This window comes from Mus caroli, chromosome X (assembly GCF_900094665.2).
Source record: "Mus caroli chromosome X, CAROLI_EIJ_v1.1, whole genome shotgun sequence".
Lineage (NCBI taxonomy): Eukaryota > Metazoa > Chordata > Mammalia > Rodentia > Muridae > Mus > Mus caroli.
In genome coordinates, this window is record NC_034589.1 from 93,345,667 (window position 1) to 93,370,219 (window position 24,553).

A 24,553-nucleotide genomic window follows, 5' to 3' on the forward strand; every position below is an offset into this window, starting at 1 on the left:
GGGAATATGGAACATGCTTTGTAAGTAGTAAGCTACACAAACAATGTTCTGTTTACAAACGGCTTTGACTATTCCCATTGTGCCATAGTATCCTTATTTTACAAACAAGGAAGCTGAAGCTTGGAGCTATGGCCCAGGTTATGCCACCGTTCTCAAAGAGCCAGAATGAGAATCTTGGCCCCTTGGTTGGCCATCAAGAGAACTAGAATAGAAGTGACAAAGTCTGAGAGCTGACAATTTTCTTGTCTTCACTTGAAAACCGCTAAATTAGGCCCACTACCATCTCTTCAAGACAACAAGTTTGCTTGTAGCGAGTGGAGGCTGTTATGTCTCTCAGTGAGGCCTGGAGAAGTTAATCCTTCTTTACGGAGCCTGGACTCCATCCCAGGTGCCATGTTCAAAGCTTTCCAGATCCTCAGATTGTCCTGCAACATTAAGATATTGTCCTTTCTTTAAGGATGGCCAAGTCATTTGTATTGTTGGCCCTTAGTTTTTCATTTGTAGTATAGGTGAGTCTCTAAAGACTGCCTCTACTCCAGGAGATTCTTGGTACTAGGATTCCACCATGGCTTTGTTGATATTAATGGCTTCATTGCATCCTGAGTAGCTAGTGTGAAAACAGAGTACAGGTGGAGGATGCTGAGTCAGAGAGTTTACTCCGATGTGCAGAGCCACCACCATTACTCTCTGCATCTATCTGTTGTACAAAGTCTCCTCTCATGCCACTACTGGGATGGTGTGATGTAAGACACATAGGAAGTGGAGGGGCTGATTTGTGACTAATGAGACCCCCTCAAGCTTTGCTTAGCCAGGAGCCGGAGCCAGCGGTAGTAGTGAATTGCTTCTTAAATAGGAGGTCAGGTACAAAAGGCCAACCAGGAGAGATATTTCAGTGATGGTGGGGTGACTTGAGTGGTGGGGTAGATGTACCCAAAGAAGGCCCAGTAGTTATAGAAGAAGGAATTCCTGAGCAAAGTTGGGCTGTAGAACTTTCCAGTCCTCACCAATGGGCTAGTTGGGCAGAGCAAACACAGTCTGGTTGTCCCTCCATTTCCAGAACTCATCCTGCACTCTTACAGGCCTCCTCGGAGCTTCTTGGTGAGACAGGGTGCCCAAGGACTTACAGCAGAGGCACAGAGCTGGCAGCCCCAGAAGGGAGCCTGGAATGTGAATGCTCTAGGATGTGAAGGGCACCAATTGGGACTTGCCACACTGGAAACCAGGTGGACAGAGGCCAGCAGACCTGGACAGAGGGAGTGTCAGCACCAGGTTTCCTCCCTGCAGGCTCTGGAAGTTCTGTGCACTTTCGTCTTTTAGCTCTGGGTCCCTTTGATCTAAAACTCAATCCCTGGCTGAGAGTCCCTTTTCCAGGTCTTCCACTCTTCATTCCTGCTTCTTCTAACTCCTAACCAGCTTTTGCTTAATCTCATAGGTGTCCCATCCTCCCATCCAGACTGTCCATCAGGCCTGGTCTCTAAGGACTCCACTACCGGCATCTACTCAATGATCTGTCCACAGACACACAGTTGACATTTGTAAAGAGTATGTCCTTTACCATCACTTCCTTTGAGACTTTGCCTCTGGCGTCAAACACTGCACTATCCTACCTGCCTTCCTGTCCCTCTGTATGACTAACCCTAGGTGGTGTTTTTCCTATACCATTCCCTTGTCAGTCTGTCCTTTTATCCTTCCGTTCTCTTTTCAGAATCCATATCTCTTGATTTTAACATCTAGATAGTAGTTCTGACATCCTCCGTAATTTCAAAGGTTAGCCTCTCCCCTCTCATTCAGTGTCTCAGATGCTATCTTGGCGCCCACCACCCCAAGACAGCACCTTTTTTAGCTGACATTGGTCATTTGAAAACTTCATCCCAAGCTCTCTTTGGAACCCCCAGGGGTATGCTAAGGTATCTGGCATTCGTCCCTTTAAACACTGAAAAATATTTCTGTGGGGATTTAAAATTTCCACTCAATACCTGTTTTTTTCCCTAGAATTTCCTCCTCTTCTCCTTCAAATTATAGGGAGAAAACAGGCAGCTTTGTCAGGTTTCTTGCTGTAGCTGTATCATGGAACTTGATGTGCTGAATCATAGGGTTCTCTGAGATCCTCAGACAGACTTCAACTGAATATATGGAGACAGTAACATCCAGAGCCAGCAGGGCAGTCTGTCAGATCTCACAGGTTCTCCACAAAAGGTCAGAGTTAAGGATTCCTGGCATCTGATCCAGATGTGTTTGTGTGTGTGTGTGTGTGTGTGTGTGTGTGTGTGTGTGTGTGTGTGTGTGTGTGTGTGTCTGTGATATGAACTAGTTTCCTGGGGTGATCTGTTGATTCAGAGATATAAACCATCCCTGAGCCTGTTGCCCCTTCCTCTACATTCTCTGGGACCTGGCCTTGGGCTACCCACCTGTTTGGATTAGGCATTCTTGTGTGAGGACTGGTCCCTGCCTCCCTGTGGTGGCTCCAGAAAGGCAAGGTTGATGATAGTCTCTGGAAAGCCTCAGTCCTGGCTGAAGGCCAGATCAGGATGTTAATGGTGGGGAGTTGGGGGGGGGGCGAGGAGGGGAATGTGAGTCTGTGTCTGTCTTTCTTTCTCTGTGTGTCTCTGTGTGTTGGTTGGTTGAGAGGGTAGTGTTAGATGTAGGCCTGTCTTTGTTCATCTCCTCTCTGTACACTGTGACCAGCAGAGCAAATGTGGACATGATAGCTAGGTAGACATCCTGTTCTAGATACCAGTGACAGGTTCACCAAGCATCGGGAACCCAGCCGAAGATAACCTACCTATTGGTTTGGGGTAGGTGGCAGTCCCTTAAGAGATGGAAGAATATGTATGCTCCATCTGTCCACAGCAGCTAGACTCTGGCTCCTTTAAAATGGGCTAGTAAGCCCAGAACAGGGGTCATGTTTGTTGGAGATCGGGGCCTGTTTTAATGCCAGGAGTCAGCCACAAGCTACTTGGCACTGGCAGTTGAGGAAATGAGGACTTTTGTGTCCTTGAGTAAAGGCAAGGTTCAGAAGCCCCTGACATCCCTCCTGACCTGAGCTTGTCTGGCTGGAGCCTGAGCCTTCCTCTCCAGTATCCAAGAGTTCTTGGTCAGCATGGAGTCCCTCCTTTCAGTGTGCTCTAGAGTGGCAATGTGGGAATAGGTGTACTGGTACCCTGGGCTGTGTATTTACAGGGGTCTTTGTGCTCTCAGGATTCAGATTTCGGTTCTATATCCCCAGTTGGCAGAACAAAAAAAAAAAAAATGAGGCACATGTGTACCTTCCCTTTCACATCCCTGTCACTGCTGCCTCTGCTTAGTCTACAACCATTGACATGAGCCTTCGTGATGGTTATCTATATGACCCATGACTATTTCATGTTCTGCAAACTTGAGCAATAGGCCCCTATCATGAAGCTTAGTGGGCTCCCACCAAGTCCACTAAGAATCCGGTTTTTCTTGTGGGCTTGAATGAGGCATGCAGGGATGTGTGGAAGCCCTGTGTGAGAGGCATGTGCTGGGTGTAGCAAGTTGGAGTATAACCTATTTCCCTCTCAAGGATCCATTTCTCTCTTTGAACAATACCATGGCAAGTTCCCCGCAACCTTATGAGAGTCTGGTCCTGTGAAAAGGCACCATTTCCCCCATCCTTTCTGGGTACCATTATGGAATCTCCATCTTGCTCAGGATGGACTGAGGCTGGAAGAAGAGGTTGGCACTGTTGGAAGTGCTGTTGAACTACCTCGTCCCCTGTGAAGGGGTTAAACACTCATATCTTTCAGAAGGTCTCAAGATAAAACAGGGAGATTTATTTTTAAAAGCCGCCCCCCCCAAATAACCATTGAACTATTTCAAAGTGACATGACTATGCATTATAAATATTAGGTCTAAAGTTTCCCTTAATTATCGTGTTCACTCATTCGGCAACATTTTGTTGGTGTTTATTAAGAAAAATATTTTATCACGTAGTTAAGTGCAGGCATTAGGAAAGAGAGAGGCACGCAAAGAAAAAGGACAGTACATACCAAAAATGTAGGTGTGGCCTTCTTAAGGCAGAGTGTGTTGCAACAACAACAAAAAATGGTTTCACTATGCTTGTCAGGCACTGCAGAACTGGGGCTGTATTTATTTATAGCAGTTTCTAGATTTTGTAGTTTTTCGTGCTGTTTTACATTTTTTGTTCCTTTTTGTGCTTTGACCCTTTGCAGTTTTTTGGTTTTATTGCATTAAAAAAAAATAGAGGGGTTGGGAAAATGATTTAGTTGGTAATAGGCAGAAGGACCAGTGTTCTATTCTAGAACTCGTATCAAAACTGCTCTGCATGGTAGTGGGTTTATAATCCCAGCACCGGGCAACGGAAGATTGGTGGATTCCCCAGGGCTTGCTGGTTAGCCTGTTTACTTTAGCCAGCCAGCCGCAGACCACTGAAAGACCCTGTCTGAAAATAAAGTGGGTGGCACCTGAGGAATGGAGTGACACTGGAAGTTATTCACTAGTCTCCACATACATGTGCACACTTGCCACTCACACATGTGCACCTGGACACACACACACACACACACACACACACACTGGTATTTCAGAACCCAAACTATCTTAATCCAATTAGAACAATTTACTAAATTACAGGTGGTGGCACACGCCTGTAACATTTAGGAGGTTGAGGCTTTTTTTTTTTTTTACTATGATGGTAACCTGGGTTCATATAGAGATCTTGTCTAAAAAATAACATCTATTAAATGTTAAATTGGGGTTTGCATTATTCATATGCTTAAAAATTCTTCATGGTTATCCCTGAGTGTCCTTTAACATTTTGTCACCCACTAGTGAAGCAGCTCTGACATGGTTTTCTGTCCTTAGGGATAGATAGGGTCATGGCAGGTCTTCTACTTCTAAGTCTTTCTAACATTGTGTATAAGCAATATACAATCTGGCTAAAAACTCAGACCCTGAAGCATGCTGGCAATATTATATTCAGCCCTGCCTCAGGAAAGAGGCTTCCCACCTACTATCAAAAGTAGTATAGCCTCCTGGTGGATTTTGGCTTGGGGAGTGAGTTCAGGTGCACAGGCTGCTGCAACCACATTTAAGATTTGTGGTGAAATGGCTCACTTTGGAAAAAAGTTTGTCACAGGCTATCGGTCGCGATCCTTCTGTTGAGAAGAGCAGAGAGTTCATGCTAGGAGTTGCCTCGCTTCCTTGACACTCCATTGCTTCTTGTGAGGAAGGAAGGTGGAACATTTGTTTAGCCTGGTAGAGTGGAGGCAGGATGCTTGGTTCTGTCATCACCTCTAGTGACCTTTAACAAACTGCTGTGTTGGCTACTTTAGCAATCCAATGAGATGGATGTTGTCCCTGAGGTCTAAAGACCTTAGCTCCATGCCATTCATCTACTAGGTATGGAGAAAATAACCAGTATACAAGTCTTGGCCTGCCATGGATTTGCTGAGTAGCCCAGAGTAAGTCGCCTCTCTTCAGTTTCTGTCATTGTAAGCATAGTTGCAGTGCCTTGAGAACTTACATACTCCTTTCTAGCCCTGGCTAAATACGAGTACTCAATTCAACAGTGAAATGAAGATTGTCAACCTATGCTGAAAACTTCACAGGCAAGGTGAGGAAGAAACCAATTCTTAACACCATTTCTTACTGAATTTGAACAGACTTTCTGGGGGTACTTGGTTTCAGAACTCCTGGAAGCCTTCTCCTGCTATAATTAACTTTGGTGCCCCAAGTTCCATGTGTTTCTATATGGAAATAGAGTTTAGACTGCAGTGGACAGAGGTACTAGGGAGGTTGCAGAGTGCTGGTGCCTGATTAAGGTGGGAATGACAACTTCCTGGAAATTTATGGAGTTCCTTCCGACTACTAATTAAGTATCTCACAGAAGCAGTCTTCTGGACTTACTATAAATTATCCTGGACAAGTCACTTAAACCCTCTTGTGCGCGTAGCATTTAGATTTGAAGCCTGCATGCAGTGCCAGACACATTCAGAACTCAATAAATACAAGTCAGCCTGGCCATCTCACTGCTTCAAGCTCTGCTCTTTCAAAGCTCTGCCTTGGGCCCTGGGTTTTTGCCTCCAGCTGAGTGACCTGAGGGAAAGGCAGAGGCTCAGGGCATTGGAGGAGCTGGCTGGCAGAGCCCCGCCCACCCCATTTGGACCGCTTTTGGGGAGGAGGAGGGTTGGGGAGGGACGGGACTATGCCCTCATTGGTCTGAGGACCTGTAGGTGGGCGGAGCACCACCACTACGGCTTACTCGCGAATGCTCCCTCTCTCCCAACCTGCGCGGCGAGCATAGTCTAGTTGACAACGGCTAAGCAGCTGCTATAGCTGCAATTCTGGCTCGCACCTTTACCCCTGGCTCCACGCGTGTCTTCTTCGAGCAGCCCTGCCCGCGCTTGCCTCCTATCCCTTTGCCGCTGTGTGGACGCGGCTGCCAAGTAAGAGTTGGGGCGACGTCACGGGGGACACCCAGGCAGATTGGGGCCCTGACCTCCAGTATCCCGCTTAGCCGCTGTGGCGCTCCAGCCCTTCTGCTCTCCTGGCAGTTCCGCTGGCCTGAGGACGCGAGAGACAGGAAGGAAAGTAGCCCGGGCTGCCTCTGCTTATGGACGGGGTTCAGAGTTATAGAAACTTAGAGACCCCTGATTGTGCCGGCTGCACACTCCCATCGGAGCCCCGCAAACGGGCTGGTCTGGTGGCCTGAGGACCCCTGGCGTTACTGGCTCGGCGGCCTTCCCAGGGACTCAGTGGGTGGCGGGCGCTGGGCGGGGGTGCCCAGTCTGACCTCCTTCTACTTCGGGGGACATTTCCAGGAAGGCTTCAGCCCCATGGACTTTTCCGTCGGCCCCTGCCTCACTGCCTTCCCACCTGGACAACTCCCGAGAGTGAGCTGTTCTCAGGGTAGCTGTGCAGAGTGAGTTAATCAATACTGAATAAGTCGCTGGGACTCAGTTTGCCAGGAGGTCTCATCTAAGTTTAGATTGGAAAAGCTCAGACGAAAGGCTATTAGATGGAAGTTTGAGGGAGCTCTAACTTGAGTAGTCTCAATGTCTCTTCCAACACTTGCTCGAGTTCAGCACTGAATTACCACTCAGGAAACCGGGGTTCCGCCAGTCCTTATGACCTCAGGCGGGTCATGCTTTCCTGAGTGACAAGTGTTTTCAATGGCATCTCAATTGGCAGCTAGATTTCAGTATCAGAAGGACCCCGGTTTCTTCAGCTCTGATACTGGCTAACTTGGTGCCTGGGCCCAGTCTTTTAAACCAGTAAGTAAAGAAAGATGGTCTCTGAGACACTTGGGGTGACTGGAGGTAGGCAGTCAGCGGCTCTTATGATGGTTATGCAGCTAGATTAGCTGGAAAACTACTGTGGGGTAGATGGCAAACTGAATGTGAGGAGGGGCAGGACTTGTTTTTCCCCCCAGACACCAGGTTTCTCACTTTGGAGACCCCAGAGATTGCACTTAGACATGGCATTCAAGCAAAAGACTGACTGGTGTCCTAGTTTGCTTGGGTCTCACTCAGCGCACCCAGTAATCCTGGGAGAAGAGGGTAATGAATCACCCAGGGCTATTTTCAAACCTTGACTCCTGCTGCAGCACCAGCGCCCACGCCCACTCGGAGGGTTGCAGTCCCTGCCTGTGCCATCAGTATCCTTGCTGTCTGGGTTTCCTCTAGCCTTCCCTTCTTGGAATGAAAGGGAGACATTTCTTTCTTGGGGGACTGGAGGCGAGCAGCCCAAGGCACAAGTGGTGTCTAGGTGAGTGGTCGAGTGGGAGAGGTGGAGATAAAGTTTTTATCCTGAAGTTGTAGCTGCCATTTCGCTGGGTAGCTGGTGTTGGTCCTTACTTCAGGGTGTTGGTCTTTCGCCCAGGTTCCTGACTGGGAATTTCTGTTCCTTGAACCTCTATAGTTATTGCTGAGAGATGCCATACTGAACAGAGGCTGTTTGCCCCTGGTCGCTTACCCTCATTCCACAGTGCTAAGGGATCTTTGAAGAATGCCAGGCCTCTGTGTATGTCTGAGCTTCTGCCTTCAGGAGAGGCTGCCAGGAGATGATATCTGAAGATGTAAAGATGGCACAGTGGCTATGCACCTTGTGTGGATGCAAAGGAGGGGACAATGAGTCTTGTAAAGATAATGGCCTTAATATGTTCAAGACTGGAGCAGAGGAGCAAAAGGAAGGGGGTTACCAAGAGGGCCAAGCTGGCCTTCAGTCTTATCTTTATTAATTTTTAGTTAATGAGCAAAATAATGAATGCCACTATAGTATTTCCATACATGCATGCTGTTGTACTTTGCTCATAATCACCCCTCTGCCACCTCTTGCTCCCCCCATATGTATTGACATTTTAAAAAAATCCATTTTGGAGACTACAGATTGGAATGGGAGCACAGGACATCTGGAGCCAGGTATAAGCATAGCAGCAGGACACAATGGCAAGACAGTCACCGGGGAAGGAGGGGCAGTCTCGGGCTGAGATGCTGCTTTGCCTTTTGTTAGCCAACTTCTGCAGCATCCTTGTTCCAGTCCTGGATAATGTGAGTTCCATGAATGGCAAGTTCTTGGGGAAGGATGAAAAAGAGGGTCCTCAGCTGAAAGAAGGGGTTACTTTATTCTTGAGTTAAAAAGATAACTTTTTCTTTTCTCTTTCAACCCCTTCCCTTTTCCCCAATTTGAGTAGGATCAAACCTTAGGCCACTTGGCTGCCCAGTGTGGGGTTGTCAGAGATTTCAGGGCTTGGAATAGGAGACCTATCTATGTGCATCAATGTGTTAGTCTTCGAGGATCTGGGGCTGGGAGGGGGGGTGTTTTCTTTTGTTGTTGGGATGTGGGGATGGAAAACCTTGGTCTGATGCATTCTAAGCTATTGCTCCAGTACTGAGATCCACCCCTAACCATTGGTGAGTTTTATAGTCCCTCCCTCCCCACAACCCCAGGTGAGATGTTTGAGCACTGTGCTGGTCATGCAGTTGTTGGTGACAAGGGTTTATTAATGCTTTCCTAATTTGTGACTCAGGGGCTTGGGGTGTGCATGTGCGTGTGCTTGTATGTACATGGGTCCTTGTCGGAATGAGTCAGTGTATTAGAGGTCTCCATTTTGAGCCATAGTCACAAGTCTGAAATGCTGAGTTTGTGTATTGAGTTTCCTCTGGTGTGGCCCTCCATGGTGGGGACTTGCACGCTGAGCACTTGCTGTTCTGGTTTATCACAGCCACAAGCAGAGATTTCAGAATCTAAGGCACTGTTAAGTGCCTTAACAGTTCAGGGTGTCCCAGAACAAAGAACAAGGGATTGGAGGTCTAAATCCAGTCTCTGTTGTTCTCTCCACACTGTCACCCCTCGGGTGGCTTTCTTCTTTGTACTTCACCGGATTAAACAAGGGGATCAATAGCTAAATGCTTTGTAAGCTACAAAAGGCTAGGGCTAGCTAGTTCTTAGGAAGGACCCATGGTTCTGACACCCACCATTGGGAAATCCGCCATCCAGTCGAGGGGTTTAGTGGCCTGAAACACTCCTCATTGAGGACTTAAAAATATTATTTAAAAAATTAAGCATGTATTTAAAAGGGAAGCAATCAGTGTAATTAGGACTCAAGAACCATATAGTCCCACCTACTGCTTTTCTTGTTACTTTGAAACAAATCTCAGGCTTGTGTGTTATCAAATTGAACTAAAAATAGACCAGTGTATCTTTCTAAAAGAGAAAGGACTTGCAGCAAAATAACCACAGTGTCTGCTATCACATCAAACCTAGTCCCCTAGTGTCACTCGAAGTGTGGTTAGTAGTCACATTTCCAGTTGTTTTGCCCTGGAGTTCAGACCAGGGGGAATTGCTGAGGAGGAGGAGGTGACTGACAAGTAGGAGACATTTGATCTGGGCTGCAGAACACAGGCTAGAGGGATTACAGAGCTCGGGCCTCTTCATTTTCCAGATGCCACATTGCCAGTAGCAGATGTGAGCTGCTTCTGGGGCTCCTGATCCCGCGGCTGACTTGTAGGAGCTTCTTGCAGAAACTTCAGAAACTCCTGGCCTTCATTCCTGAAGTAGCAAAAGAGAGATTGAATTCCCCCTTGACTCCTGTGCTAGGGGCCACCCAAGAGTTTGAGGTCAACAGGCCTGGGAGAATTCCTGGGAGGCTGCTCTCTTTCTCCAGGCCCCTCCCCAGCTCCAGGACCCCGAGGCCAATTTGAAGCAAAACAGGATGCATCCAGGATGAGCGCCTTTTCCAGCTTGTCATCTAATCACCAAGGCCCAGCTTGGAGCTTCCTCTTTCATTTATGATAAAAAAAAAAAAAAAAAAAAAAAAAAAACTTCGCTGTCTCTCTTTTCCCTCCTTCCTCATTGAGGGTGAGCTGACTTCCTTCATTTCCGGGGCCAGCCCTCCTCCAGCCCCATGTGGGCAGGGTGGCCTGCCTCTGCCTCACCTACCCCACTGCTGTTTTGCCAAGGAGATAAAGACCCTAGGAATGTCCTGTCTGGAGACAGCTTCTTGCTCTTGGGCTGTCCTTGGGAGAGGAGTGGCCCCTTTCCAACAAGCCTGGGGTCCTGCCACTGCTTGGTTAATGATTGAGCCACATACTAACCACCTTGCAAAGTCACCTCCACAGGATGGCCATTAACTAACTCCCTGGCTACTCCAAGCCTTAAAGGGACCCCATCCTAAACCTTTCCCTCCTCCCAGAGGGATACAGACAAATACCAAATCATGAGAACTTCTGGAGCCAATTAAAATTCTGCTCCTCTAGTCTGTTTGGGCAAACAGAAGCAGTTATTCCCGTTTTTTGAAGTATATATACTTATACTTGGAATAGATGTCATTGGGGGTTTTGTTGTTGGTGGTGGTGTTTTTGGTTTGGTTTTGGTTTTGGTTTTGGTTTTCTGTTTGTTTGTTTGGCATTAGAGTAAGAAAGAGGTTTGGGTATCTCTAGCAGCTTTAAAGAACAAGAACTAAGCCTGGTAGTACAAGCTTGTAATCCTAGATACTCAGGAAGCTGCGTCAGAAGGGTCCTAAGTTCACTACATGTCTTACTGCAGAGTAAATTTAAAGGACATCCAGACAACCTAGCAAGACCCTGCCTCAAAATGAGAGGGGGTGGGGAGAGGGAGAGGGAGAGGGGAAGGGAGACAGAGATGGGGAGGGAGATGGAGAGGGAGGGAGAGAGAGAGAGGTCTCAGCTCCCATACCTGCCAGCAACTCAAGGCCCAGAGTCCCATCCCAGGCGCTGCTGCTATGGGGAGCTGGGAGCCAGTGAGCCAAGAGGCAAGAGCTTCGGGTGTGAAAGAAAAGTCTTTTTAACCAAGAACCTGTATCTAGACAGGTAGTGAGAAGAGTCCAACTGTAACTCAGACACAATTTAGAAAGTTCTAGGCCACATGCACTTTTCTATAGTCCCAGAAGGAACAGAGGAATCAACATTTCACGAACTCTGTGTGTCTACCGGAGCCAGGAACTTGGCCTCCATTTCTGTTTTTGAGTGACTTCAGGAAAAGGCATGTGTACCTGAGGGGTCCTGGGGCCTCAATTTCTCCATCTGTAAATTGGGTGGGGCAGGTACACTGACTCAGAATTTCCTAGCTCCCTTTCCAGCTATGCGAGCCTGTGTTTCCACGTAGTACCTTTTGCTTATCCACAGGGTGGTACAGGTTCAGGGTGATACAGATTCAACCAGGTCCAGGCACTAAATCTCCATAGCCTGTGTCTGGTTGAGCTGTCTGAGTCCTGGAGTTTTCTCAAAGGCATGTGTAATCTGTTCCCTAGCTCCTCCCCATGTATGCATCTGTCCTAGGAGGTCTCCTTCTGATCCATTGAGCCTCAAGTTAATGAGTGACTTTTTCCTCTGGGGAATATGAGCCCAAGGTGTCCCTGGGATCTCAGGACTCTGGGAATCAGGGAGGGCTTGGCCTGTTTCTCTTTTTCTCCCCACTCACCATCTCCCCTAGTGGTAGGTATGCAAACGGAGTCAGGGGAAGAAGGACATGTAGAGGACACGAGGCCCCCACACCTTCTGAAGCTAGACTCTCTCCCCTGTGATTGTACAGTCACTATTTACCTGGCTTCAGCATCCTGGAACAATGGAAGTTACAAGACGTTGTTTCCCATCAATGGGATTACTGCAAGTTAGTGTCCTGTTACACACATAATAGTATCTCCTTGAGGCATCTAAGCCTGAGACCCAGTTCTGCCCCTTGGAGCTACCTAGAATCGCCGTTTTCTCTCTGACTTTCTGAAGTCTGAAGACTGAGCACAGATCCCTCTGTTTTCTCCAGCCTACACAGCTCAGCTCCTGCAAAGATTCCTTCTAGACGTAGGTCGACCCCTGCCCCCCTCAGCCTCATCATTGTCCCCTGGATGTGCTATTGCTTGTGGCCCTTTTAACAGTGGGGTATGCCCCATTCTCTGAACTTTTCAGGATGACCATCTCAGTCATCCCTCTCTGATGATCCCAACAGGCAGATGCTAAGCCCCAGGATCTTGAGCCAAGACATCTTATACAACCCTATCCAGGTCCAACCAGATCTCTGACTTGGGGAATCTTTGTTGCAAGGCCTTTCTGGTATCCTCTTCCTTGACAGATAACAAGACTGTTGAGAGTAGGTATTCAGCTGATTATAATGTCGCCTGGGTAGGGGGCTTGAACGCTGTGCTTTTCTGCCGTCTGTTTTCAGCAACTGGTATGTTGGGAGGAAGAGGGTATTTTAGAGACTACTGAAGCCAGAAATGAGGATGAGCTATGCCCACAGTGGGGACTATGAGAGTGAATCAGACCAGAGAGAAATACCAACTCAGTCACTCCTTCCTGTGGCAAGTGATGAGGAGAGCAACCAGGCCCATTTCTTTTGTTTCCAGGACCCTTTCGTTCCCATGTTCCCTCGGTGCTCTCAGAGTAGTCTGACCAAGTAGCTCCCCCAACCCCATCCCTGTGCTGTGATTCTAGGCAGTCTCCAGCTGAGGCTCAGGAGAGGAAGGGAATGGTTTGCAATGAGGCAAGATTTGAGACCCAGGTCTCCTGACACTCAGCTCTGCCTGTTTTCCACAAACCACACCCAGCAGCCAGGGCAGCTGGGGCTGACTAGGCAGCTTCCTCGCCACAGAGGAAGCTCTGCCTGAGTGGCAGCTCTGTTCCTGCAGTAGATGGAGCAATCTCCAGGGGAGCTGGCCTGGGATTTCCTGTCCTTTATCTAGGCTGGCCAAAGACTGGCCTGTCTGAGGTATGGACTTGTATCCCACCATTTTGCTCCAGGCTGAGGTCAAATCAGGCCGGGCAGGGTCAGAGACTTTTTGTAGGAAGGGCTTGGCTCTAAACAACTGGCTCACATAGCCTGTACCCCAGCACGACCTTCTCAATGGGCAAAAAACAGAGAGGCTATGGATGAAGCACTGTTGATAATATACTTGCCTGGCATTGCAAGAAGTCCTGGGGTTTAGGAATAACTGAAAGAAGACCTACAGGGTACTGAATTCCCTATGCCCCACAAACGGGGTGTGGTGGCAATGCACACCTGATCCTAGCACTTGGGAGGTCGAGCAGGCGAATCAGAAGGTGAAGGTCTGTTCTCAGATACATAGCAAGTATGATACCAGCTTGGGACATATAGGACCCTGGCAAAAAGAAAGAAAGAAAGATAAGGAAAGAGTGCAGCGTGGGGAAAAGGGCAAGAGTCGAGCCTGTGTCAAGAGCAAGAGGGTGCTGTGAAGAATAGGATCTCTGCTTTGATAGTCTTCTACAAAGCCTTGGGTGGCTTCACGTCTCTGAACGGGCATCTGCCAACAACGAGGAGACTTGTACCTACCTCTCAGGGTTGCTAAGCATTCATTCTGACTATATAAATAAAATCCTTGTGTGAGTGTCACTAAGTAGTACTCGGGGGAGCCTGGTTCTTTTGCTGCCTTCACTGCCCTGGGGTTCTACAGGGCTTCAGCATACCACCTCCATGCATTGAGTCTGGACTTTCCTGTGACTTCAGGTTCTGTTCCATCTAGGAAATTTCTCTTGTTGTCCTTATAGGGCTCCTTCCTCTGGTCATCTTTGGTGACATTTGTGACACTGCAACAGGCTGTGCTAATGATGTCAATAGCAATAATGGTGCCCTATTCTAAATTCGTGACACTTTTTTTTTTAACCATACTTATCCCGCCCCCCTCCCCGTGACAATTCCTTAAGGCAGTTAGAGCTATTATCTTCCCTGCCTTACGTATAAAGAAGATGAGTAAGGGGAGATTTTAAAAAAATGCCCAAGGTCAGCAATTGAGGAGCGATAAAAAGACCACCCAGGTAGTCTGACTATACGTCCTATAAGCTGCATAGCTGACTCTCTTTCTTGACCCTTGGCCTGGAGGAAAGGGCACAGGTTTGGGCCTCTCTTTTCCCTCCAAGTGCACCTCAAATCCAGAAGCAACTAATCTTTCTGGCCAGTCAGTCCCCCAGATCGCTTGCCTCCTTGCACCCCCACCCCCACCCCCACCCCCAAGGTAAGAGGAGGAAAAACATGAAGTAGTGGGATAAAGACTCCAAAATAGACTCTCAGCAGGGTTGAGGAGGGCCTGAAGGAGGGACCGGGGGTGGTTCTGGCATGGGCACTAGGTCTGCTTTCTTAGTATCTTCTAGCACGGAGAGTCGGGAGCAGGGTGCTGGGTGTCACTGGGGAAGAAGAGACATTTTAATGTGCTGTCTTGACAACGAGTTGCATTATTTAGAACTTGTGGGTGGGTAGGGGTGGGCAGAAGACGGGGTAGATTAGCGCTTAGGAGATCCCGTCAGCTCCTGTAGCCCATGCTTGTATTGGGATTATGTGGGTGGGGAAGTTGACCAGAAAGAACATCTAGCCTCCCCCACCCCCTTCAAGTTTACCCATTTCAGACTCTTTGGGGGCTGCAAGCTTCCTTCCTTAGACTGCACTAGCTGCCAGCTCCCCTGCTTTGGAGCTTGTTCCCTGTTATCTTGTCCTCAAAGGATAGTTTGTCCCAGTCTCTGCCCTTCCTGAGTAGGATGGGCCAGATAACACCTCTGGCCAAATACACTGGGAGAGCTTTTGTTGTGTTTTCGGACCTTGGTGTCCACCGAGCACAGAGCCTGCTACTAAGTAGATGCTGGAGTAACTGATTTGAGTCCACTTACAGTTCACAAGGAATGGTTTGGGAGGGGAAATTCAAGAGAGGCTGACATGGGAACTCACGAATAGGAGGGGTTCTGGCATGTTGGCAGGTTTCTGGCCGCATCTGTACTCCAGCAGAAGAGACCTGATCTCTCACAACATTCCGTTCTATGTTTGTGCAATGGGCGTTACTTGCTTTGCCCTGGGTTGCTGTGACCACCTGGTGGAATGTGAGGTGATCAGGGCTTCTCCCATGGATGGGAACTACTTCACACTAAGCCTTCAAACTGTGCTCCCAAGTACTCGCATGCAGGCCTGGGGTTTGAGAGGGTGGGCAGGTTGGGGACAGTGAGATCAGTGGAGGGCCAGTGGTTAACCCTGTTTTTGAGATCCTCAAATAGCCATGCGCACACCATCCACCACACACACAGGATAACTGGGCTGCTATCTCATTTGATCTTTACAAACAACACGTTGGTTCTGAGATTACATCCCCATTTTAGAGATAAGGACACTGAGGCCCAGGGAAATTACGAAGCTTAAGGAACACCATCTGTGCAGTCCTTGGAAACACAGTAACTCTTTAGTAACTATACTGCCTGTAATAGTATACTATCTGTATTCGTTGTTGTTCAATTTGGTATCATACGTTTGCCACTAATGAGCAGAGCCCATCAACAAGCAGCAAGCCCAGGACTGTCTTGAGGCTCTTAGCCTCTCTCTTCCCACCTTATCCCACAATGCTGTTCCTGTAGGTCTTACATATCTGGCAGGTCACCATTGGAACTCTCCATCTGATGGTCCTACCATGACCAAAGCACTCACACTGTCAGTCCATGTGCACACCACAGCCCTCTCTCTGGCTGGTGGCAGGGCTCAGGGGAGGGGTTGTGTCAGCTCGCCTCTTCTTGAAAAGGCCACTTCTTTCAGACCCATTTCCTTTCTGTCAGAGACAGTTTTTTTTTTTTCTGGATCCCAGGGTGGGGCCAGGCTACTTTAAGGCATTTCCTGCCCAGAGTTTATATTTGGCTTCAGCAAAAGGAAAGGGAAATAGGCAAAGGGAGTAGGACTAAAAGGTGGTGGTGCAGGGTCAAAATAAGTGAACACTGAAGCTTGGCAGGCTGAGAGGGAAGTGGGAGGTAATGAGTGCTCCTGAACAGCTCAGGTGAACTTCCTTGCCCATACTTAAACTCAAGTGCAAGAGCTAATAGCTCCCCCAGGGCGGAATGCCTCCACCCTTAGGCAGAGTTCATTCTCAGTTCTCATACCTGGATGGTCCCGACGCTTAGCTTTCTGCCCCAGGGCATGATGTTCTGCTGAGCAGTGCTGCCTGAAGTACAGCAGCTGTGAGCCTCAGGTAGGATGCTTGCTTCAGAAGAGGAGCTAGAGCCAGATGTGCATACACTGTTAAGTTGGGAAGCAGAGCTTCCTGTCCAGGCATTGTCAGAACATTCAGTATCCCTTATCACACTGCATTGGGAGCACCAAGACAACAGGACCCAGTGCAATGGAGCAATCAGTCAAACTGGGAAGACAGCTTCGCATGCCGGTGAATGGTGAGAGTCAAGGAGGGAGGCTTCATGGGTTGGAATGCTCGATCTAGTCTGTAGCTTGGGTGTCTGTTTAGAAGTAGGCCAATTTCTGCCCTAGGCTTTGGGCAAGGTTGGGTTTTGGGGGGCCAGTTAGGTTTCAGAACGGGAAGCGTAACCAGGTTAGGGCTGGGGTCTTTGGGAGAAGAAGGCTGGTAGGGTAGCCTGTTGAGAGGAGAGACTGGAGACTAGAAAAAGAGAGGGCTGAGGTGCTCTAGGCATGAGAACCTAGAACATAATTGTATGGAAAAGCTGACCATTTGGTGGGAGAAGTTGTTAGAAGCTGAGACGACTCAATGTGTAGGAGGAGACAGGAGGGCAAGATGGTGGATGGTTTTTGAGGCAAGAACATCAGCAGAATTCTTCCCTCTCATTTCCTCCTTGAGGACCTAAGCCCAAATGCATCTTCCTCCACAATCAAGGACAGCTCCTTTGCCAAACCACCAACTGCCCTTGCCAGCTCAGACTCCAGGGCTTGGGGAATAGCCACTAGAAGACGAGAAACTCGGTTCATACAGAAGTAGTGGCTTCCCAAAGGTTACACACGAGTTAGTAAGGGAGCTGAAGCTATAAGGTGGCTCGCCTGACCTTCAGCCCAAAAGTTTGAACCCATATTGCAGTGGAGAGAGTGGTTACTCCTGGTCTAGCATCTGCCTTAGACTAGTTTGGTTGGCATCTCATTCCTCTAGGCTGGAGACTGGAAGGAGTGAAATAGCACATGGCTTATTAAAACAAATATCTTTCCTTGTCACTGGTCACCTTGTCAGAGCACCTAGGACTGAGTTGGAGACAGTAGCCCCTAGGGGCAAGAAAGCTAAGAGAGCAACTTCAGCAGAGCAGGTGGCAACTTTGACCTTCACTGTCACAGGGAAGCCCTGGACTGGGTAGGAATGTCAGCTGTCTGCTTTGGCCCCACTGTGTCAGTTACTAGCCTTGGAGACCACAGGCCTGGCTGTGTCTGGACCCAGATTCTCAAACAGTCCGAGTGAACCAGGATTTACCTCAGAGCTCATGTGAATCTTATTATTTACAGCCACCCGTACTTTGGGGAGTTGGAGAGGAGACACTGTTGTAGTGTCTTTGGGGGGTCTTGAATAATTTCCATATATGTAGAACTTCATACCAGTGCTGCCACCTCTCTAGCTCACCCGTAAAGTCTAGGGACCACCACTGACAGACGTATGTATTCTTTACTTCATCACCAGGACATCTCCCAAAATAGATATGGCTGCCTTAAGGCATCTGAGGCCCCCTTGGCAAGTTTGAAGTTGGCACTTCAGAGACCCCCTCTCCCCTCTCCCTCACCCCCCAGCATCTAGGTAGGATGGCCAAAAATGTCTCCAGACATTGTCAAATGGGAAGGGAATTTGTCCCTGGATGGGAATCCATTCATTAGAGACTCCAAGTTTTACCCTGTGAGCAGGTGCAGACATGAAGTGTCAGAGGAGAGGCACATTACAGGGTCTGCACAAGTAGCCAAAAACTTCAGTGGTTTGATGGCTTGCTACCACCCGCTCCCAGACAGCCTCCCTGTATGTAGGCTGTTTGCTTTGTGGGTACTTCATTTGTGACAGGAAGACTCCAAAAGTATTGCTCACATGGGCCCAGGAGCTTGGCATCCAGCTGCAGTTCCGGCAGAGACTCGGGCTGGCATCTGAACAGGTGCAGCCGGGCCCCTAGTCCTGCCCTACGACCTAGCAAGCAGGAGGCCAGCCAGTGTCTTGTACTGCCAAAGTAGGCTGGCTGAAATACAGCGGCCCTTGCTGTGGTGCCCCTCCAGTGGGGTTCGGAATGTAGGATGGGAGCTATTTTGGTCTTGTCTCCCTTCCTCCCTGTGCCTCCCTCCCCTGCCAGAATTGAATTAGAGTGGCAATTCCAGCTAAGAGCAGCAATAGCAGAAAGTGCCTGTGGATGTGTCGGGCCTTCTAGTAGGCAGGAAATCACCTACTCTCTTCCACTTCATGGTCAAGAAGGGAAGTTTCAGGGGCCCCAGAATACCTGCTAGTTGAGTAAAGACCCTTTCTCTTTGTCCTGGAGAGGTAGGGAAATCAACTAGTTACCTGCTACAGCGTCTCTCACCCAGCACTGCTGTCAACATGCACAAACTACAGTGAGGGTATACCTGTAAGAGTCACATTCCTGTGCCAGACTCAAAGGCTAGGTGGACAAGGTGTGTCCATATGCTAGACATAAAAGGAACTGGTCATAAGCAAGGATGATAGCTTCTGAGATAGAAAAGTCCCCTCCCAAGGCCATTCTGTCTTGAAAAGGCTCCTTTCCAGGGGTGCGGAGGGAAAACAGGAAATGGACCTCAGATCAGCCAAGAAGAATGAACTAAGAAAATTTTTGGCAGAGCTAGCTGCAGTGGCAGGATCGGTACTGCTATGTAGCTCCACTGTCTGCCTCCCTCTCCTAGCCCAACAACACAGGGGCTCACCTTAGCTTCATAGAGCCCACCCTGAGAACTTATATTGTCCCATAGACAGTGGTATCCCAGTGGTACCCTTGGGATGCTAGCGTTTCCTCCCGTTCATGCTAAAAGTGAAAGAGACCAGTGTTGATACCAGACCCTGCTTGTGAGGCATCCAACCTATGACAAGGGCCATAGGGAAGATGCCTTTCCAAACAGGAGGCTAATCATTAAGGTAAAGGAGATCACCATGTTTGCAGAAAGATAGGAAGTCAACTAATGATTTAACTGACCTCTGCAAGTACCTGAGACTCCTTCCCCTTTCCCTACCATATGCACCCATATTAGTGTTGCTTGTATTCTCTTGTCTATACCCTCAAGAACTGGAGCAAACTTCAGCCAGTGGCTTAGAACAGGCTTGATTCTGGAGAACATCTTTTCATGTTTCTCTCTCTCTCTCTCTCTCTCTCTCTCTCTCTCTCTCTCTCTCTCTCTCTCTCTCTGTGTGTGTGTGTGTGTGTGTGTGTTTCATTGCCAAGACTGTTAGGGCACTAGTTCTCTATCTTTTAGTTCTTTATAATCACTTGTAGAACTCACAGAAGCAAAGAAACAAATGAAAACCAACTTTATCCCAAGAGATTCTAATTTAATTAGTCATGGGCAGAGCCAGGGCACTGGCACATTTCAAATCTCCCCAGGAGTTAATGTGCACCTAGTATAAGCTGAGGGAGAAATGGCATACCCAAGAGCAGTAATTAACAGGAGACATTTTCTTGCCAGCCCTTGTGACATCTGTTCATTCCTTCTTTTGGGCCCTTTGTCTTACCTGGTACACAAAAAAGATGGATTTTTTTTTTTTTTTTTTGGTGGAGAAAAAGAAGGATGAACTTGGAGCCTGGGCAGCACTTTCACAGATCACTGAGTATCTATAGACAGAAGGACCTTAATTTAAGGCCCATAATCACATGTGAAGAGGGGTACCCATCCCTGGACTAAGGTTCAAGTGGCTGGCAAATGAAGCCTTACTTACCTCCTGCAACATCGTTCTCTCTCTCACTCTCTCGCTCTCTCTCTCTCTCTCTCTCTCTCTCTCTCTCTCTCTCTCTCGCTCGCTCGCTCTCGCTCTCTGTGTGTGTGTGTGTGTCTCCCCCATATTAAAACAGGATCTCCATGTGTCTTAAAGTCTCACGAAGTTACAAAGTTCAAATAGCCTTAAGCAAACTAGCCCCCTGTAATGACAACTTTTGTCATATTTCAAACCGGTAAAGGAAGACTGTGGGTGTACGGCTCAGCTGCAGAGTGCATGCCTAGCCTGGACAAATGGGGCCTTAGAGTCTATCTCCAGTGCAGAAATAAACAGGAAGAGGAGGGGAGAAAGAAGAGGAGGAGAAGAATGAAGAGGAGGAGAACTGGGGAGGAGGATGTGGAGGAGGAAGAGGAGCAGGCGTACAGCTAAAGGTTACCACCTGTATGGTAACCTAGGAACTCAGAAGAGAATCTTCTTTTTTTTTTTTCTTCTATTGAAAGTAGAATCTTTCCTTATATGTCCTGATTATAGTCCTTCCGCTACTCCTCCCAGTTCCCTTCCACTTCTCTACTCTGGATCCACTTAATTTCCGTCTTTCATTAGAAAAGAATAGGCCTCAAAGATATAAAAACAACAACAACAAAAAAAAAGACCAAATAACATATAAGAAGATGAAGCAAAAACTATCAGATCGAAGTTGAACAACCCAAGCCAACAGAAAAGTAAAAGAATCCCAAGAGCAGGCACAGAAGTCAGAGACCCACTTGTTCATTCAGGAGTCCCATAAAAGCACTGAACTGAAAGCTACAGCATATATGCAGGGGACCCAGTGTGGGCCCTGTGCTTGCTGCTTTAGCATCTGTGAGTTCATCTATGCCTTGCTTAGTTGATTCAGAGGGCTTTGTTCTAGCAGGAGCGTCTTTAATCCTCACTGTATAAATGTGGGAACCGTAGTTTAGAGAATGAAGTGAGGTAGGTACACAGGGAACCTGGCTCAATTCGAATTTTTTTTCTCAATTTACTTATTATTAGGCGTTATCCTCTTAGACAGATACTGCTGCTTTTTTTTTTTTTGAGTGTATGAAATGTTCCCATGTTTATAGAATGTGAGCTATAGGACCCCTGGTTTTCACCTTGGTCCCTCCTCTGCAAAACAAACAAACAAACAAAAAATTTAAAATCTCTATGCTAAGAAGATCTATGGTATTTGACTTGTATACCTGCAGGTACGTATATTGTCATTGACTTCTGAAACCTTGTGACAGCTCTGTATACCAGTATCCTTTTTCTGACATTCTTTACAGGAGAATTGTGGGCAACACTGTGAGGCCTAACTCCTGTCAGGAGCTTACTATTACCCTAGGCCCTGGATCAGTTAGGCACTTCCCCCGAGGAGACTGAGCTTCAATATAGATGGAATCCAGTTTGTACCAGCTAAATGCTGTTACTGACCTGTCCTGGCTTTGACCAGAGCACTAGCTGCAGAGTACAACACTTGAAACTACTGGCAGTCGTGCTCTGGAATTTGCACATCTGGACACAGAGGTTACGGCCAGGGGCTACAGACATTCCTACCCCACTCGCCTCAGCCTGCCCTGTGTCACTCTTCCTGCTGGGCACATAAGCCAGTTCTCAGTCTGGGCTGTGCTAGTTCCAGCCTCAGGTGAGTTGACTCTAAAGGAGGTGGGGGTGGGGTCACTTCTGGCCTTGCCTGGCAGGCTGGGGCATGTTGGATGAATGGAACAAAGTACTTTAGCTCACCCCTTAATCACCAAGACATATGTCCCTGACTGCTCCATCTGAGAAGGAGCCTCAGGGCCTCCAGGTCTTCCTGAAATGCTGGATTGTCAGAAGTCAGTGTCCCTGACATCCTGCTCGGTAATAACCCATTACATTCTCTGGATTCCTGCTATGGAGAACTGCTGAGGAATTCAGTCCTGAGACCTACCCCAAACTCCTTTGTCTGCAGCCCTTCCAAAGTCCCTGCTTCTTAACCTCCCTTCCCTGGGCCATTTAGCTCCAATTCTGAGAGTGATGGGACTCGTTGCTCAGACACAGAGGCACATGTCAGCCAGGCCACTCTCCAGTTCCCCCCTTTTATTCAGGACTTTCAAAACCAGATCTGAGATGGAGCACAGTTAGTGTGGGCTTGGCATAAGATGCCAATAGTTTTTCCCTTTCCTAGTGTTTCGCTTAATGCTCTTTTTAGTGGAGGCAATAGAGAGATTATATAACTTGCTCACTGTCAAAGAGTTGGTGCCTGGAAACATCAGGATTTGAGCACAGGCTTGTGATTTCTCAGGTCTTAGAATTTGGTTCTTTGCTTGTATGGCATCTGGGGGCTGGTAGTGTAATGTCCTGGAAGAGAATACTGAACATGGAATTAAATGTTCAGGTTTGGAGCTTCAGTTATGATACTTACTTCTAGGGGATACAAGATAGTTACTTTAAAAAATTATTTTTGGGTGTGTGTGTCCTCATGCATCATAGATTTAAACATATTGATACAGGGCTGGAGAGATGGTGAGATCGCATGCGTGCATGCATGTGTGCACACACAAACAAACAAATACATTTAAAAAACCCATGAAATGTCCCTGGCATGCAGAGGATTAGTGAGCATACCAGCTTCGTTACCTTTTTACCCTTTAGAGGTCCACATCTCCTTTTCACCCCTCTCTGGAAAGTCTGACCAGCTCCATTCTTTAGATTTTTTTTCATCTTAGTAACAGGACAGCAAAAGCGGGTTGCCGTGCTGGGTGCTGAGATATTAGAAATGCCTTCTGTTGGGGCTATGATGGAAACAGAGGACAAGGGAGTGACTGCGGACAGCAGCTTAGTTGTCCTTGTGGCCCAACCGTATGCTTCAGATGCTCTCTCCTCGTGCAGTTCCACTTTTCCCTTCTATTAACCCTGAACTACTGGCCCAGGGACACGCATCTTTCATTAGACCTGCATTGCCCCCTGCCAGATGAGCTGAGGTACTGCTAATAGGGCTCTGACCCTAAGAAGCCTCACAGAAGGCCCCTTCTCCTGCTCTTCTCTCTCTTGTGTACTTGAGTGTTTTAAGAGCCCTTCTTCTCATCAATCCTGGCTGCCAGGGTCTCCTCCTAGACTTCCTCGTAACTGGGCACTAAGATTATAGAGCTCTTTCTGTCTTTGAAGAAACCCTGCAGTCTCCCTAGAGTTCTTTGGTCAGCAGGGCCACCACACAGAGAGGAAACGTTGAGGGCAAGACTCCATGGTCAGGGGAGCTCTTTGGAGACCAGCAGCTTTCTCCTACCAAGCCCATAGTGCCACAGTCCACAGTGGCAGGATCCTCCGGGCCAGCGCCTTGGCTTCACCTGTGTAGGGAACAGGTAGCTACTGCTGGATAGTTCCAGAGCACTGCTGCTAGTGTTTTTGTGTCTTTGGTGGCCAGGAGAGCCTCTTCTGTAGCTTTGGTTGTGCGCTGTGTCCAGTTCTGTGCTAGGCCCTCCCAGAACAGAAGAGATAGACCAGTCCAGCTATTACCCACCCCCCAAAGCCAGCACTGTGACAGCCTAGAGTGTTCCACAAATAGGCTGAGCCCACAAGGACAGGTAGACTTGTCCTGGGAAGCCACCTGGGGAAGGTGGACTACACATTAATGAGTAGGGAGAGAGGGGAAAAACTAGGGAAGCTGGTATCCTAAGGGCTGGAAGGCCAGAAAAGAGTCAGACTTATCTAGGACTCTGGTCCCAGCATAGGTAAATCTCCTCTCCCATTCTTTCCACTTCCCTCCTTTCCTCTCAGTTTCTCAAGCCCAGGCTGGCCTTGAACTCATAACCCTCCCACCTCCACCACCTAAGTGCTGGGATTATCGGTATGTCTTGTGTCTGGCTTGAGTCATTCTCTTTCCGAGTTTGTTTCTATGGCTGTTGTCCTGAGAAGAAGAGCTTTCTCTTACAGGCATTGTGGTATTAAATGAGACTTACCCTTTCAGTGGGTTGGATGATGGTGAGTATGCTAATGAGAAAGGAAGTAGTAAGAGTTGTTGGATATTTTGCATCTCCAAGCTGAACTAAGGAGACTCTCTGCCTAGGACCTGGAAGATTGACAGTCCTAGAAGCCACTGGGGGGTATTGTGTTCTGGTCTAGGTCATGGGTTGGGAGAATGGGAAGGATTTGGGACAGGCAGGGAATGAGATTCAAGAAAGCTGTGGGTGATACAGTAAATGGAGCTCAGGGAGCAGAGGGTGCTCTCGTTGGCCAGTCACCTTGTGCCTTCCTTGTCACCATAACTAGACATGCTTGCCTACTGGGTGTGAGGCAGTACTCGGCCAACAATTTGCTAATCCCATTTCTCTGCCTGTTTCTTTTCCTCTGTTCTCTTTTAGAAGCAGAGGCCAAAAAAGCATGTGAATGGCTCCGGGCCACAGGATTCTCTCAGTATGCTCAGCTTTTTGAAGGTAAACTCAC

The 24,553-nt window shown here is 48.1% G+C and overlaps 1 protein-coding gene across 5 annotated transcripts in view; it reads left to right on the forward strand.

Annotated features, from left to right (window-relative positions):
• Positions 1 to 24,553, forward strand: part of Stard8 (StAR related lipid transfer domain containing 8) — a 70,934-nt gene that overhangs the window by 32,468 nt on the left and 13,913 nt on the right. Inside the window, exons 1-2 of one of the 5 annotated variants that reach the window (XM_021152937.2) lie at positions 6,212 to 6,428; positions 24,472 to 24,543. Coding sequence is in view for 3 of the 5 variants with exons in the window: in XM_029473211.1 (XP_029329071.1) it covers positions 7,683 to 7,749; positions 24,472 to 24,543 (139 nt within the window). In the remaining 2 variants the exon portion in view is untranslated. The other 4 variants (XM_029473211.1, XM_029473212.1, XM_029473213.1 and 1 more) reach the window with 4 other exon arrangements.